General features: G+C 43.4%; 1 protein-coding gene across 2 annotated transcripts in view; it reads right to left on the bottom strand.

Annotated features, from left to right (window-relative positions):
• Positions 1–412: 412 nt before the first annotated feature.
• WASHC5 (WASH complex subunit 5) overlaps positions 413–16,689 on the bottom strand; it is a 59,525-nt gene continuing 43,248 nt past the window's right edge. For both annotated transcript variants that reach the window (XM_044244955.1, XM_044244956.1), the window contains exons 22-29: positions 16,374–16,476; positions 16,210–16,289; positions 12,957–13,060; positions 12,045–12,174; positions 10,680–10,776; positions 7,070–7,223; positions 3,968–4,055; positions 413–812 (exon numbers count right to left, since the gene is read on the bottom strand). In XM_044244955.1, coding sequence (XP_044100890.1) covers positions 756–812; positions 3,968–4,055; positions 7,070–7,223; positions 10,680–10,776; positions 12,045–12,174; positions 12,957–13,060; positions 16,210–16,289; positions 16,374–16,476 — 813 coding nt within the window. In that variant the 3' untranslated portion in view covers positions 413–755. The remainder of the gene's footprint in view (positions 813–3,967; positions 4,056–7,069; positions 7,224–10,679; positions 10,777–12,044; positions 12,175–12,956; positions 13,061–16,209; positions 16,290–16,373; positions 16,477–16,689) is intronic.

Genomic DNA, 16,689 nt, shown 5'->3' with positions numbered 1-16,689 from the left:
CCGTACCAGCGTCCCGGTGCGCAACAATTCGCTTATAAAATGCTGTGCTCAGCCTCCAGTAGGCTGGACCACTGGGCTGGGGCTTAGGTTGCTGAGGAAGGGAGGATGGAAGAAGCAGGTGAAGCTGGGGAGACCTACAGAAGGAATACTGAGAACCCCCCAGGGTCTCTGATTGGAAGAGGACAGTGAGCCTCAGACACCAAGAAATTTCCATGGTATGTGGTCCACTGATTGCATGGTCTCTGTGTTTGCTACTGGTCCAGCTCTCACCACACGCCTGCCGGCCTGTTGTGGGTGTATCCAAGGGACCGACCCAACATACCTCTTACCTTCTGGAAGATTTTTTTTTTTTTTTTTTTTTAACAGGATGAATATACAACTTTGTAATCACAGGCAGAATGAGAACTTTGGGTACTGGCAATACTATTTTACTGAAAATCCAGAGTTGAACAAATAGTTCTTTAGAACATAAAACTAAATGGATTTATATGTATGACATTCAGCATTTATAAGAGGCAGTACAAAACCGTGTTCTGCTTCTCCATGATACAAATTGCATATAATACCATGATTTGAACAATATTTATATATTAACTAGCGCCATGAGATACATCTTGGAATATCTGATGTTTCCCACAATTAAGGGGGAAAAGGCAGTTCTATGAGCAGCTGAGTTTCTTCGCTTCTAAATTCCTTTTAGTAATGGGAAGATTTAAAGACAACCCTTTCACTGAAGAAGCAGATGCCAAAAAAGTTTACAGTACTGTTCTGAATTCATCAAAAATGAAATTAGGCACGTGAGCTTCAGCAACCTAAAACCATGAAACAGAAACCTTAAATTACTCATAGTGTTATAATTCAGAAGTTCAGAATTTTCCACATGAAAGTTAAATTAAAACCTGCTTTGGAGCAAGGGGAGTCAGGGGAGCGCTGGATTCACAGAGGTGGACCGCTCCTTGAAACTGTTGGCTTCTGTTTTCCACTGTTCCCCACCCCGGGGTCTAACTTCTTGGCACTGCTATCTGAGGGAATGCTGTACAACGCTTCCTGCCTCCTCCTTGGTTCTCAGAGGCACTTGGATCTGTTAGGAATGCACAGGCCTCTGGGAAGTACGAAGAGGTCATCTTGGGTCACCTTACAATTCACTGATGACCCACCAGGAGAAGGACAGCATGTCACAAGTGACAGGCCAGAGAGGGAAAAGGAGGAAAGGCCTGAAAAGCATGCATTCCTTAATTCTTCTTAGGGGAACCACTGAGAGGGGTGGAGGAGGGTGAATGGGTAGAATGTAGAGCCAGGTGACCTCCAACTCTTAGAAATGGGTATTTTTTAAAAGCAGTGTTTGTTTTTTCTGATTATAAAGGTATCACCTGCTACTTAGAGGAAATTTAGCAAATAGAGGAATGTAAAAAATCATCTCTCATCTTAACCCCTTAGACAAAACTAAACCTGGTAATTGTTCTATAATGAATCCCTCTAATTTACACATACGTGTGTGTACGCGCACAAACACATTCAAAATTAGGATCACATAATCTTGTGTCCTTTACCTCTGCTAAATCTTAATGAACATCCTTGCACACACATCTTTGTGAACTTTTGCACATATATCCAGCAGATAAATTCTAGGCAGTTGAATTGCTGGGACCAGGTGAGTATATGACAAGTTGTTTTTTTTTTTTAAATAAAGCCAAACTGCCCTCCTATAGGATAAACAATTTACACCACCACTGACAGTACTGAGAAGTCCTATTTCTCCAAAGCCTGCCATGCAGTGGGAGCCCAGCATTTAACTTTTTATCAACTGGAGTAAAAAACTGGGTTGGTGGAAACAGTAATCTTACTGTTATTTTGATTTGTGACTCTTGAATTAAGGTCAAACATTTTTACAAATACTATTTGTATTTATTTTCCTGAAAACTGCCTGTTACTATCCCTTGCCCATTTCTGTTTTTGTTTTCTATTGGATTGGTTATCTCTTTCTTATTCATCTAGAAGAACATCAAGAAAACCAGTCCTTTGTTAATATTTTCCCCCATTTTTTTTAAAATTAAGAGACATTTAACAGAATTGTGTCATTACATTCAGCATTCATAAGAGATCAGATCTCTAAATTTTCATTATGGTTTCCTCCTTTGTTGTTTATCTAGAAATTTCTGAGAGCTCATACATATTTGTATAAAATTTCTGAATTTATTGGTTCCATTTTCCAAATGATCTATAATTTATTTTGATACATGAAAGATGGAAATAGACTAAGTGGCTAATTTTTAACCAAATAATGAACTGTGCCAGCAATGTTGACTAAAATATTCCCTTTCTCCCCTTATTAGAGAGGCTACTTTTCCTCAGGTACAACAGTATACACTTGGATTTGTTTATAGACTACATATTCTGATCTACCAATCCATCTATTGGGTTTCATACCAGTACCACACTATTGATTTTTGTAGTTCTATAGTATTTTTACATATTTGGTATGTTCTAATATTTTCTTTTTTAAAAATTCTACTATTGGCCTGAGGTGTAGAAAATTTTAAAAAAGTCTCCCCCCCGCCAAGGTAAAAAAATTATCTGGGATTTTGGTTGGAGCCACAATAAACCTAGAATCTGCAGTCAAATGCTCTGCCACTGAGCTATACCCCCTAAACCTAGAATCTAATAAGAACGACTATTTGAGTTTCCTCATTCAGAGATGGACTTACGAATTTTTAGCTTTTTCTAAACTGTTATTTTTTTCTAAACTGCCCTTCTTATAGAGGTTATAACTCCTGCCTATTTGTTAATTCTGCAAGTGGAATATTTTTCACATCCTATTTTTGAATTGGTTATTAGTGTATCAACCTTGTACATTATCTAATCAGTTTTGTAAGCTTATTATTTTAATAGTTTTCTGCATGATTCTAGTGGGGATTCAAGGAAGACAATTACATCCTCAATAAATAATACAAATTTCTTTCTTTCTTTATGCATTTTAAAATGCTCACTTCTTGGGACCCCTGGGTGGCTCCGTTGGTTAAGCGGCTGCCTTCGGCTCAGGTCATGATCCCAGCGTCGTGGGATCGAGTCCCACATCCGGCTGCTTGCTCGGCAGGAAGCCTGCTTCTCCCTCTGCCTCTGCCTACCACTCTGTTTGCCCGTGCACGCCCTCTCTCTCATAAATAAATAAATCTTAAAAAAAAAAAAAATGCTCACTTCTTATTTTACTGCCTTGAGCCTGAATGACAAAAGTAGCAGCCAGAGTCAGTATGGCCATATTACTCTTAGAGCGCGGACTTTAATGGGAATGGTGTTAGCTTCACTACTAAGTACGCTGTTGCTAATTTTTAAAAAAGTAGTCTTTCGCTTTTGTTATTTAAAAAAAGGGGGGGTGTCTTTGATCCCTAACCCACTAATTTTAAAAAATCAGAATGGCTTTTCAGAATTTATCCAAAGTCTTATTTTTAGTATCAAGCTCTGCCCTTCGAGCGGAAACTTATCAAAGTGGAATTACTAGTGAGACAGATAAAGGAAAGAATATCTTAGAGGGTAAAACAAAGCCATTTTTGGAGACTCTGGCCAAGTATTTTAGTTGCGGTGTGATCGTAACCAAATCTGCTGTGGGACCCAGGTGTTTGGGGACAGGAACCAACCAACCACAGAACTATATCCCTGACCCGGCCTCCTCACGACTTCCCTCCAGGACTGCCCACCTGAGCGGCTCCGGAACCGGAACCGGAACCAGAACCGGAACCGGAAGCCCGACTGGAACCGGGTGCGCTGCTGACAAGACAAGGGCGTGGTAGAGCGAGAGGAGTGGGGAAGTGCTGTGCGAGGCGCGCCGCAGCGCCGCGCAGCCTTGGGTCAGAGCAGGGGCTCGGGGAAGCCCCCCAACGCGGGCTAGTGGGGCGCCCTCCCGTTGAGTCTGGGGCCACCCTAACGCCATCTTTCCACAGCAAGGGCTATGGTGTCATGTTGCGGTGCTTACCCTCCTCGGCAGCTTTGTGTACCGGACGTAATCCTCCAGGAACAGAAGGGCGCCCACGACGTCCGCAGGCATTTCAGGGATCTTCTGGCTGCAACGGAGAACACTCTGGATCAGCTCACGGCCTCGCACGGGGCAGGGTAAGTCCGCTCGCTCCTTCACGTGCTTTCTCAACACTTCCGCCCTTGCTAATGAGAGGAGGCTTCTCCTGTGTAAAACCTGGGCAGTTACAGTGCCTGAGCGCCAGGGGCAAACAGAAGTTAGTCATTAAGAGAAGAGCCAGGCCCGTCCGACTGGGCCTTTCGATAGAACATACCAGAAGCACGAACGCCAGCTCCCAAACTGGCAGACGAGGACTTAAACCTTGTTACTGTAGCCTCTAAATTCCAACGACAGATTAGTCAAGTCAAAGGGGAAGCCAGTCTCTGAACCCCCTCTTGATCTCCAGAACACGACCCAGAGGATAAGGTCTGCGCCGACTGGTTCCCGTGGGCCTCCAAACATGGCGCCCGCGGGCTGTCCAGCCTCCTCCCCCTCACCCCCTTCAGCCCTCCACGATTCATCTTCATCGGCCCGCAGGTCCCTGAACAGGCCACACATTCCCACCCCACTGGTCTCTGTTGCTCCAGTTTTCTCTGTCCATGTACTTGAAAGTAAACTTCTAGGCCCTCTTCCAGTTCCAGCCTGGGTTCTGCCCTCTTTGGAAGTCCTCCCTCCTCCCTGACTCCTCTGGGCACTTAGGCTTTCATCATACTTAGTATCTGCCCCCAAGACTCCTCTAACATCTTCAGTTGTTTGTGTGGGGGCTTCCTTGAGGGCCTGCGTCCTGTCTTTATCTGTTTCCAGCATCTTTGACTGTAGCGGCAGCTAATCTGTACTGGAAGGTGTCAAACACCTACAGCATCTAGTGACTTTCTCTATGCGATCCTCCTTGTTCATTGATACAACCACGGTGTTGCCAAGCAGTGTTCTGGGGCAGGGAATGCAGCAAAGGCTGTGACAGTCTTGTGGAGCTCACATTCTTTCTGCACATCGAAGGGAACTTTAGGTCTTAAAATTATTTCCAACTTAGGTACAGACTGGCATCTTCTGATTAATATAGGATTTCATGAAACTGGATTACCTATTTCCCTGATGATTTTTTGCTCTTGAAAAGAAGGCTGAAGAGTGATTACACCTGGGAAAGTTGCCACAGCTCCGGACCTTTCGGTGTGTGGCCAGGGCTGTGTCTGTACTTGCTCTGCTCACGGTGAGGGAAGGGAAAGGACCTCTGTGCATCCCAGGTTCCTTATGTCACTTCCCTTAGCCAGATGAGAAACCCAGAGCCGCAGCAACACCTGCCTCCTGAGAACCTCTCTCAGGGTCTCCAGAAACATGCTGCGCCACAGCCACACTTTGTAACAGTCATCAGTGAGGAACAACCAGTCTAAAGGACTTCCCAATTCTTGACAGATGGGGAGCTATGAGCTGGGGTGGCAGGTGTGGAGGTTTCTTCCCAATACCCCTGTACGGACTTGAACTTGGTCCTTGGCTCCCTTTCCATGGTCTGGAGCCCAGACCCAGCATTAGGTTTCTAGGTGCCTCCCGTATTCCTTTGCAACCGACCTCATTTTGTCATCACTACAATCTCATCCCTGAGACTTCCCTACCCTTCCGAACTACCTTCTGTGTTTCAGTTATTAAAAAGTGTGATGTTTGAAGCAAATCTCACCACCTGTCCTAGAAAAACATCCAGCGTGTGTTTGTTGTTCAGTCCATTAACTAAGATGGGGAAGAACTCTACTGACTGAGGCTCTTGGGGAAAAGATGTCAGGATTTAAAAAGAATGCAAGGTCACTATGAGCCAGGTGTATCCAACAGATGTCAAGAACCTGGTACTACAATTTTAGCTGCCCTGCACTCCACTGGGGGCCCGGGCAGTTCTCCCAAGGGGTTGGCTGTTTTTGGAATCTCAGTACAAGCTTGGAAGCCACAGAAAATGTACAGAAGAGGGTCGATAGCCAACTGGAACCCCCAGAAGAGGTCACAGACACGGTGAGCAGTCACAGCGTGGTGAACAGGTATAGGAATGGGTAGAAGCAGCTTATCTAAAGGAAAAGGAGACCTAAGGCAGCAGCCTGATTCCACAATGTGGGGTGAAGCAAGGGAAGGAGACTACATTTATTCTAATTTCAGAGCATAGAGGAAGGCACGAGTGACAATTCAGAGACAGGATGAAATTCTCCACACGTCACAATCAGTGACTTCTGGGGCCAGGCCCATAGCCACACGCATCCAGTGTTGCCTTGAGATGTGATGGTGCCTCACCCGTGGCCGGATCCCAGCAGAGGCTGGAGGACTCCTGCCAGGGATGTCTGGGCACCGATTCACGCCCTGGGTGGAAGGTTAACTAAATGGACTCTGAAATCATGTCTGATGAGGACTGCTTTGTGAGGTCCCATTAGTTTTTAAGTTAAACTGACCAAAGTGACCAAGCGGTAGTCTTCCCGACTTTGTATGTGCAATGTGCCCGAGGAATTTATTTAGGTGCCTGCCTACCTTTAGGGTAACTGAGGAGGCTCAGGACCCAGCGTCTCATGCAAATAACTTTTTTTTTCTATCTCAGAAAAGCCACATTTTGGCGGGGTAGGGTGAGAGAAAAAAGGTTTATGAACCTTGTATCCGATAGGAACTTACGTGTGATTTCTGTTCCCTCCTACACTGCCACCCTGGGCTGTGCCCAGGCTCTGACATGGATGTGCTCCCTGACTCCCACTGAAGGGTATGAGACCATCCCAAGCCAGTGCCCCAGCTGGACAGCTTGGGCTCCCTGAGCTCAGTGTCCAGGACAGCAAAGGAACAGGCCTGCACTGTCTTCCCCATGGGGGTCGCTAATCCTGGTCACGACTTGCTCATTCTTGCCAAATCACTGTGGAGTGCACTGAGGGGGCTTCCCCAGCAGGGTGACAAAGGATGGGTGCACCTTTGGTTCCAGCCAACAAGGTGAGCCCTGACTTGCTGTGCACAGCAGGGTAAGCAGTGAATTCCCATCTGCACTAGGGAGGTAATGAGAGGAATTTGGAATGCAAGGTCCCCGGCCCCCCGTAACATTAATTCCTTCGGTACCTTGTGCACTGCTCCACTGTGGAGCGGATAAACTGGCCGATCAGCGCCAGGAACTGTTCAGTGTACCGGGAGTGAAACTGCTTTAGCAGGGTGAGCAGTCCCAGGACAAGGGGCGGCCAGTCCACGGGGTCGGCAGGCTTCCGGCAGACCATTCCTGCAAGGAGCGACAACGGAGGAATTAGACCATTAAGCAGAGTGCTTGCCTTTGGTGATGTTCATTCAGTGGCCATGTCTGTGATCAACAAAGTGTTTGGGGACCGCACCACTGCCAGCAGATGACTATCTGGAGGGAATGACAACTCTGGACTCATTTGAATTGGGCCTGGGGTCGGTGGGGGCTTCTGGTGGTCTGATGCAACATAGTAACAATGGTGATGGTGACTGATTTTTATAATCACCATCACTGTCTCTTTTGGGTAATACGTGCCATTGTAGGAAAGTTGAAAGTTATAAATGAAGGTAAATGAGCAGGTGAATGTTACCTATAAGCATCTTCTGTTAGTGGCAGCATAGTAGTGTTAGATGTGCTGAACTGCTCTCTTAAATGAAAGCAGTTTAAATCTTGGATAACGTAACTAAGAAGTATCTTTAAACACTATGTTGAACGTTATACAATAAAAGATCTGCAGGAGCCTAGACACTAGAAAGAAGGAAATGTGGGAGAGAGTGAGCACCAAAACTGGTTTTTGCACAAAGAATTTCTTCCCCAATCTGGAGACCTTGGCCTTCTGCCCAGATGGCTACAAGGGTCCAGGAGCTAGAGCTTAGACTCTTTGAGGGGAAACACAATACTGAAAAAGAACAAAATTAGAAGACTTAGATCACCTGATTTCAAGACTTATTATAAAGTATAGTAATCAAGTCAGTCTTGGCATAGGATAAAGAGATCAATGGAACAGAAGAGAAAATCCAGAAATAATCCCACCCTTATATGAACAATTGAATTTCCAGAGATACCCCAACGATTTAATGGAGAATGAGAAATTTTTCCAATAAACGGTGCTGAAACTGGATATCCTTACACTGTACATAGAAAGTAATTTTAAATGGACCACAGACCTCAGTGTAAGAGCGAAGACCACAAAGCTTCTAGGAAACAAAACAAAACAAAACAAAACATAGACTATCTTCATGACCTTAGGGTTAGTCAAAGATTTCTTACGATACACAAAGGACAATTATAAAGGAAAACTGGATAAATCAGATATTATTAGTATTGAACATTTCTGCTCATCAAAGTCACCAGCAAGAAAATGAACAGGTAAACCCGAGTCTGTGAGAAAAATTCAGTACCTAATAAAGAATTTGTATCCATGACATATAAATAACTCTTACAACTCAGTGATTAAAAAAAAAAAAAAAAGCTATTAACCTAATTTAAAAACAGGAAAAAGACTTGAACAGACACTTAAAGATAGAAAGAATACCCAAAAAGCATATGAAAAAGTGCTCAATATCATGAATCATTAGGGGAAGGTAAATGAAAACTATGAGATACCACATACCACCATTAGAACGGTTAAAATTGAAAAGACTAACATTGCCAAATGCTTCTGGGATGTAAAATGTATAACACTTTGGAGAAGGCGTTAGGCAGACAGGCTTTCAGATCCTGCATCTGGATTCTTGTGAAGACTGGGCCATCCCTTACTTAAACCCGAGATGCCCAAACAAGTTATCCTGATTTCCCTAACCTGGGTCTTGGCAACTCTGAATTTACTCAATGCCCAGTGTACCAGACAATGATGGTAATCAGAACATGGAGAAATAACCCTTTCCAGGTGGACAGCAGCAGCGATGCTTACAAAAGCTTCCTTCCTCTCTCAATGTGGCCCACAGAGGTTGTGCCTTGAAGACAGCCTAAGGCAGGCAGGCATTTCTTAGATCAGTCTTGAGAGCGACACACAGCAAGGTTACATTCGTGTTTTCTGGGTCTCCAAACACCCTGACATTTCTTCCTATTCCTACTTTTCATTATTTTGCCTCTCAGATTAACACAATCTAATTCATGAAAAGAACTGTTGTCAGATATAGGAACATCTCTAAAACATGAAGGGGTTTATTTGTTTTGTTTAAAGATCTGGAATTCGATGGAATAGTGAAATGCTTCCTATAAGCAGCTAAGAATGAGGCCAGTGAACAAATAGTCTTTGATGAAGACAAGATTATCTTTCATGCACTGACAGTCCATCATTATAAAGGGTCACGTATTCTTGTTTAGTTCTAACACAGAGACAACAGCGGGACAACACGGCTCTTGAGATAAACTCCCAAGTCCACCCTGGGGTGGTTCTTTAGGTTGATTTTGACCAATATACAGAAAAGGACTTAGCATCAGGGCAGCGCTTATTCTGGTGCCTTGTAATGTATTAGGTATTTTTAAAAATCCAGTTGGCCTGAGAGTTGAGTAACTTGGCCAAAGTCACACAGGTGAGTGCTGGTGGAGCCGGAATCCGGACTCACGTTCGTCCCTCAGTCCCACCAGCAGTATTACCGGGGGCCACCGTGCTCTGCATTCTGCGGCAGGGGCATGTTCTTATGGGAGCTGTGTCTGGAATCAAGGAGTATTTCTGAATAAGAGAATAAAAACCTTATAGCCATTCCACATCTTTATCCTTAAAAAGTTTATGGAATAGGAAGGGGAAATAGCTCAAGGAAGAAGTTCATTTTGAAATTGCTGGTTAAGAAGTAGCACATTTAGGGGCGCCTGGGTGGCTCAGTGGGTTAAGACTCTGCCTTCAGCTCAGGTCATGATCCCAGGGTCCTGGGATCAAGCCCCACATCGGGCTCTCTGCTCGGCGGGGAGCCTGCTTTCTCCTCTCTCTCTCTCTGCCTGCCTCTCTGCCTACTGGTGATCTCTGTCTGTCAAGTAAATAAATAAAATCTTAAAAAAAAAAGAAAGAAGTAGCACATTTACAGGAAAGCGCTAGGATACTTTTAAAGTAAATTAAACTTGATAGTGGATTTGACAAAGCTCAACTGTGATACAAAGTTTGGCGGCAGAAGACAGACCTGGGAAACTCTTAGAAAAGTGTTTATAAAAATAGTCAAAATAAAGTGATCAATGGCAAAAAATATTTGAGGTTCTGTGACTGCACAGGACAAACATAATGAAAGACTTCGGTAGTCTGTTTGTACCAAAGAGTTTCACACGTCATCACAGGTAAAGACCTCGTAAAGTACTGGGGGTATGCCTGTGTCAATCTTGCCTTCACTGTACTGTTACTTTTCATACCGCAGCTCCTGCTATGCGGGAGGCACACGGCACCCCTGAGAATGGGACAGTAACCAAAGGAAGTTTCTCTCACACCACCATCAGCTGCCTAAACATTAACAAGAGAAGCAAAGATCCCACACCTTTTACAAGTTGGTTAATTAATTTTTGGAAGTTAAGGGTGGACTACATTTGGTTAATGGTAAATCCACTGTCTACACCTCACGAAGAGACATTGTACTTCACAGGCTCAAAGTCATGCATTTTATCAGTATGCCTCTGACTAAGGAAAGATCTCATCGGTGACACGGCATTCTCCATACAAAGAGCTGGTTTGTGAGGTATTAATCCATTACTGTGTTTCGGTGACTTCTTGTAAGGAATGCCATACAGTACCTAGGTTTTTGTTGTACTGAAGTTTTGGCAACTGTGCGATCAAAAATAGGAAGTTGACAACTGGAAAGTAGGGTAAGCGCTTTGTTGTGATGTATATCTGGAAAGAGAAAGGTAAGAAAAATTGATGGCTTCTTCCCAAGGCACAATACTGCAGAACCCATGTTCAAACGGAAAGCTTCCATTTTCTTTCATTTTGCTCTTCAAGCTACCGAAAACAGGGATGGTTCCACTGATCTGCTGCCTGCAGAGTCTGATGTAACACCACTGATCCCTGCAAACATAAATACCTATATAAAAATGAGCCCTTCTGGGAAAGAAACAATTTTGTCTGGAGATGAGCAGTTACTTTCCCCTCAGATCCTCTTCATGTCATTCCCAAAGGGAGAGGGAAAAGGGTGATGAGTGAGGATGGGACATGTCACGGAGCAGTCTCCTCGCTTGCTCGGTGCACACAGTATGGTCCGGGCATACCCAGCCACCTCCCTCCCTCCCTCCGCTCCCGGGGAGGCTTGGCTCTGGTCGGACTGCCTGCCTCCAGTGCTCGCCCGTGTGGAGCCCTGGGGAAGTCATCAGGCTCTGAGCCTCAAGTTCCTCACCCGACGATGGCCCATTTCATGGGGCTGCTGAGATGACAGGACATCACCCACAGTCGGGACTAACAGGGCTTCGCACAAGGTGAGCACTCATAAATTGTTAGCTGCTGATTAGGTTCACAAGCTTTTGTCCAAAACCCAGGGGATCATACAGATTTCCTATTTTACAGGTTTTAGAAAGATCATATAGGGTCCAGGGTATCACCCTATCATCAAATTCATCAGTATTTCTGCATCAAAACATGAATATTCGTATAAGTACAAACAGCCTTATGTCAGTTTGGGACAAGTTTTGCCACCATGTAAGATCTGGCATAAACTTGGTGAAAACCTTTCAGTTCACAGAGGTTTTTGGAAGTCAGACTTGCAGAAGGCAGTCTGTGGCCCCCGATTATGGCTGTGATTACTGTCAGCCATGAGGGAAGCATCTTTGGGCCCCACGAATCCATGCCATCACTTAGCAGCAGTTCAAATAAGAAACCCCAGACAAACCCCAAACTGATCTCCTATAATAAGAGTATCTAACTTTTTAAGAAACCGTGGCAAACATGGTATCACCTGATTCCCATGGCCTGCATCAGAGAGGAAAAGCATGATTATCCTATTACTCGTGGGAAACGAACTCAGGAAGGGAGGGGGCTTAAGAGCTTGGAGGTTCTGGGATTAGAACCCAGGCTCTCCCAATATTTTAGCAAGTGATCTGCTCTCTGGGCCAGATCTCCTTGGGGACCATCCATCTCCTGCCACTCCACTCCATACTTGAGTCATTGACCTTATTCAATGGGTTGTGGATGCCAGCTGCCTCCAGATAGGCTGTGATCTCATATAAGAGCGTGTTGTCTTCTTTGGGGTAAGGGAGTGAAGGGTCCTGATAATGGGCTTCAATATCTGCCAGGAGAGCCCTATGTGAAGAAAAACAAAACAACACAGAACAGGGATAAACGTTAGAGATGAACACAATTCATCCAACAGTTAACACAGGCTATGATGTGATCTTTCCAGGCCTTGGTTTCATTTGTAAAATGAGGGCTTGATCCTCCTAATTCTTAATTTCCATACCCGTGATTGGTTGTTCAGTGGAAAACGTGATCTAGAATTACTTTATCTTTTGTAGTTAACCCAAATCGAATGCTTTTGCTGTTCCAGTTTTTATGAATTGATGGAACTGTTTTCAATACCTGCTTTGTCAAAAGCACTGACTTATTGACTGGCAAGAAGAGATTACTTATTCTAAAGTAGAGATTGGGAATGAGAGCCCGTTGCTGGGGAGGTGGAGGATATGACTGTACTTTGGGACGTGTGCCCATAGCCAATCCTGGTAATTAGCATGCTTCAAACAGCCCTCCGGATGTTCTGTCCTACAGAAATCCAGGTGTGGATTTTGGTAATAATTGCTTTCTTAATCTGTACAAGTCTTTTAGCACAATGTCTGATGTGTATTAAGTGATAACTAGGTGTTGACTAAATAAACGAATTCATCAATAGAGAGAGCAAGACCAAGGGACAAGATTGAGGAAAGAGGCTTATAAAGACAGATTTGATTATCCCTGGGACAGCAGGCTCTGAATTCAGACAGCCTTCTTACCCTAAGAGGGTAAAAGGATAAGTACTGAAGAAATTGGGGTGCTAATCGATAATGAACAATCCAGGCCCCTGGATGGCTGTTTTGAATGCAGGCACTTACTTATTGAGATTCTCCAGAGCGGCTGCCAGATGTTTGGAGTCAAACCGACAAGAATAATTGAGTTCATTGGCAATCTGTTGTCTCAGAATCTGCATCTGCCCCACCTGGGAATGAGCAAGAGGAAGAAGAGGTCGAACACATAGAGCTTCCAGGTGACAGTGAGGAGGCAAATGCGAAGATGACAATTTTTTACTGGAAGGATCACAGTGTTCTACAGGAAAATCTAAGGATTTCCTGGACTGGCTCCATGGCTAAGACCAGCATCATTCCTGACGGAGCACAAGGATCATCTGGATAGACTCCTTTATGCCAACCTCAAGTATCTCTGAAGTCTAATATTTTACAAAGTGACATTAATGGTCAGTTATTCACAGGTTAAAGGTGTCTGTTCTGAAGCTCTATTTATGATCTTTTGAAATAAGTTCTCCAAGCTTAGTAGCTGCTAATGAGAAGCCCTACTTCCTTCATTTGTCCTAAGCTGAACTTTCTGGAGTCCCAAAAGATGCCGTATCACTCTGTTACTCTAAAATTTGGTGGATATACGCCTATCCACATCACCCAGAATTGCAGATCATATAACCTGGGTTATAAGATAGACTATAAAATCTTCCAAAAGGCCCTTCTAACAATGATAACCCCTCATCCAAGGGTTCCTGAACTTGTTCTGGTACCTCCGACCTCTTTGGGAATCTGGTGAAGCCTATCGACACTGTCTCAGAATAATTCTTTTCAATGTGCAAAATAGGGGTGCCTGGCTGGCTCAGTACAGCATGTGACTCTTGATCTTGGGGTTATAAATTTCAGCCCTACATTGGGTGTAGAGATTACTTAAAAATAAAATCTTTAAAATAAAATAAATGTACAGAATAAAAACATGTAGGATAGCAATGGAAGTCAGCTGTATGTCCGCATGGCAGATTAAGCACTTCATTTCCAAGTAGTGATGAGCATAAATGATATCTGGAGTTGTCTATAACCCCTGTTCAGTGATAGGAAACTATCTTTGGGTCAGGTCTGGGGCAGAGTTCAGATTGTTCCAACAATTTGTTGGCATCATAAAGTCAAAAGTAAATTTTTTGTGCTCGTAAATTTCTTTTCTATCTAGGAAAGCTGTCCCCAAAAGATTAGCAAGAGGGAGAGGAGGAAGCAGAGGGAGGACTGTTTTATGATGCTAGCAAGTGAGGGAGAAACGACACAGTGGCTGAGAGCAGAGAAAAGTTAAGAAAAAAACAGAACGGCCTTCTCTAAGAGCAAAGAAAAGATCTTATGTAGATAAATGGAGCCTGTAACAGTTAAAAGTGTTAAATGACCTCAGATGTATTACTTTTGACCACTGTTGTTACTAGATTATTATTGTATTTACATGAAGGAAATAAAATCCAGAAAGTGCTCTAAGAAATCTTTTATTATATTCAAAAATTGGAATAGGGCAAGGCCAAGAAGATAGTGGGTTACTTCAGGCCACTCAATAATGTTCTTCCAACCTTTTGTCTGACCCATGTGCTTCTTGCTAGGAGTCCCTCGAAAGGAAGCAGAGATATGGGCAGTTTAAGCTAATTTGTTCTTTAAAGCATATTCAGTCTCCATGACTAACGTTTTCTCTTTCGTGCTCACTTACTCCAGGCCATTAATAAGATTCTGGAGGCTGAGCAGCCTGGGAGGTGATGTACTCATTCTACCTATTTGCCTTTCTAGAGAGATCTTTGGACTGTTGGTCTTTCTCCATTTCTCTGGAATCACACTGCCCAGCGCAGCAGCCACAGTCGCATGTGGCTCTTTAAATGTAAACTGATTAAAGCGAATAAAAGTTAAAATTCACTTTCTCACTCCCACAAGTCACATCTTAAATGCTCAATAACTACATGCGGCTAGTGGCTACCATCAGGCAGTGCAGAATATTTCCATCACTGTTCCACATTAGCCAAAGACAAACAGACAAATATGTCCTTGAGGGCTCTATGTAAAGATCACTGACTTAGACAAATACTTGGTTATTACTGAATTACCAGCAATTACAACTCAGAAATCTCTGAGAGCCACCTCTTCGAAGTATCCCTGTTAATCTCCCTCAGCCTCCCATAGACCTGAGACTCAGGCCGGCCCAACCTCATGTCATTCTCCACTCTTCCTATAGAGGGCTTCCCAGCAATTAGAAATTTAGCCTGAGAAGCTCTCAGGATCTGGAAATCATGTGGCTAAGGGAGTGTCAGACATCTATAATAAGAGGATATCCAGCAGAGTCAAAGGCTGTGTGTGTTGCCTACTCTAAGTTACCAAATTAAAAAAGAAAAAAAAAAAAAGAAATTCACTGCAATTATGGGAAACAGACTGAATTTGGCTAAGACACCATCAGTACCATCTCAATGAACAACCAATATAATTGGAAACGAGAATGGAACCTCCCCAAATTCCCACAGCAGCCTAAACTTTTCCTGTGGTAGGTGAGGCTTTTAACTGTGAATTGGTTTTCCACGAGGAAACCTACTCTTTCCTACTAGACTAAGTGGGCTTTCTGCGGAGGCAGCGAGTGTTTCCTTTAACTCTGTGTCTCACAGCAAGGGATGATGCTTCACACTTAATGACTATTCAGCAAAGCAGTGCTGAATGTCTTGGATCATCATGTGATGAGAGGAAGACACACAGAGGGTCCCCAGAGCTGACACTATGGCGTGAAGACAGGAAAGCAGATGAGCGAATTCTAAAGTAACTTAAGATTTCCATCCAACAAGTTAATCTCATTTCACTTTCTTATTCATTTCTAAAGACAACAGTGTTCTATTCATGGTGTAGCGATAACTTACATCCCAGAGAACGTGGCTTTCCAATATCTGTGCAGACCCAAGAGAGGAGAAAGACAAATGTCCTGTTCTAGCACCTACTTGGAGCAGATCAGAGCTGTAAACTCACAGAGCAGCTCATTATATAAACTTGTTACAATCCGGATGGAGCACCATTGAGGAAGGAAGATTTCCATTTCTTCGTGTGAAAGCACTTCTTGCCCGAAGTCATTTAAAAACAAAACAAAATGGTTCTCTTTGGTGAAAGGAGAATGACAGGCCAATCAATGAAAAACACAGTCAGGAACAGTTCCAGAATGTTCCAGATGATAAAGGACAACTAATTTAGAAATAATGATTCACTGAAGCGTTGTATGTTTGCTTTGATGACAAGTGTGGCTTTCCTTGAGTAACAGAGTTTAAAAAAAAATAATAATTAAAAAATATGGTATTGATTTCACCCTCTCTCAACATACCTTCATGATAGCCTCGAGATAAGATGTCCAAATCTTCTGCGTTTTGGCAATGGCGGAAAAATAAATTTTATTCGAATTTGCTGAAAAGTTAAAATGGAATTTTGTTTAGTAAAAATGGAAAAGCTAGCGTTACCTCTGTCTCAGGCCCCTTTCAGAACACTTACCTACTATGCTTTTCAGGGGGCTCACAGCATTCATGAGGGTTTTCAAAGTATCCTGTACAGTTCTGTCTTTCAAGATAATTTTCTGAAACATACTGAGGAAATTCTAAAACAAGAAGACATGCAAGGAACTAAATAATAATGAATAGAAGTATAAATATAAATAAATATAATGAATACAGTGAATAATACTTCAGTTAACTAAAGTGCTGTACAGGACACAGCCTGGCCTAAGTCACAGAATGCTATAAAGGATGACAGGGAGGCAGCAACTTCCGGTTCCTGTTAGAAACATCCCCTGCTTGGAAGAGTTGCTGGT

This window comes from Neovison vison, chromosome 4 (assembly GCF_020171115.1).
Source record: "Neovison vison isolate M4711 chromosome 4, ASM_NN_V1, whole genome shotgun sequence".
Classification (NCBI taxonomy): Eukaryota; Metazoa; Chordata; class Mammalia; order Carnivora; family Mustelidae; genus Neogale; species Neogale vison.
Note: the sequence above shows the minus strand (reverse complement) of the source record. Positions and strands in the feature narration are given on the sequence as shown.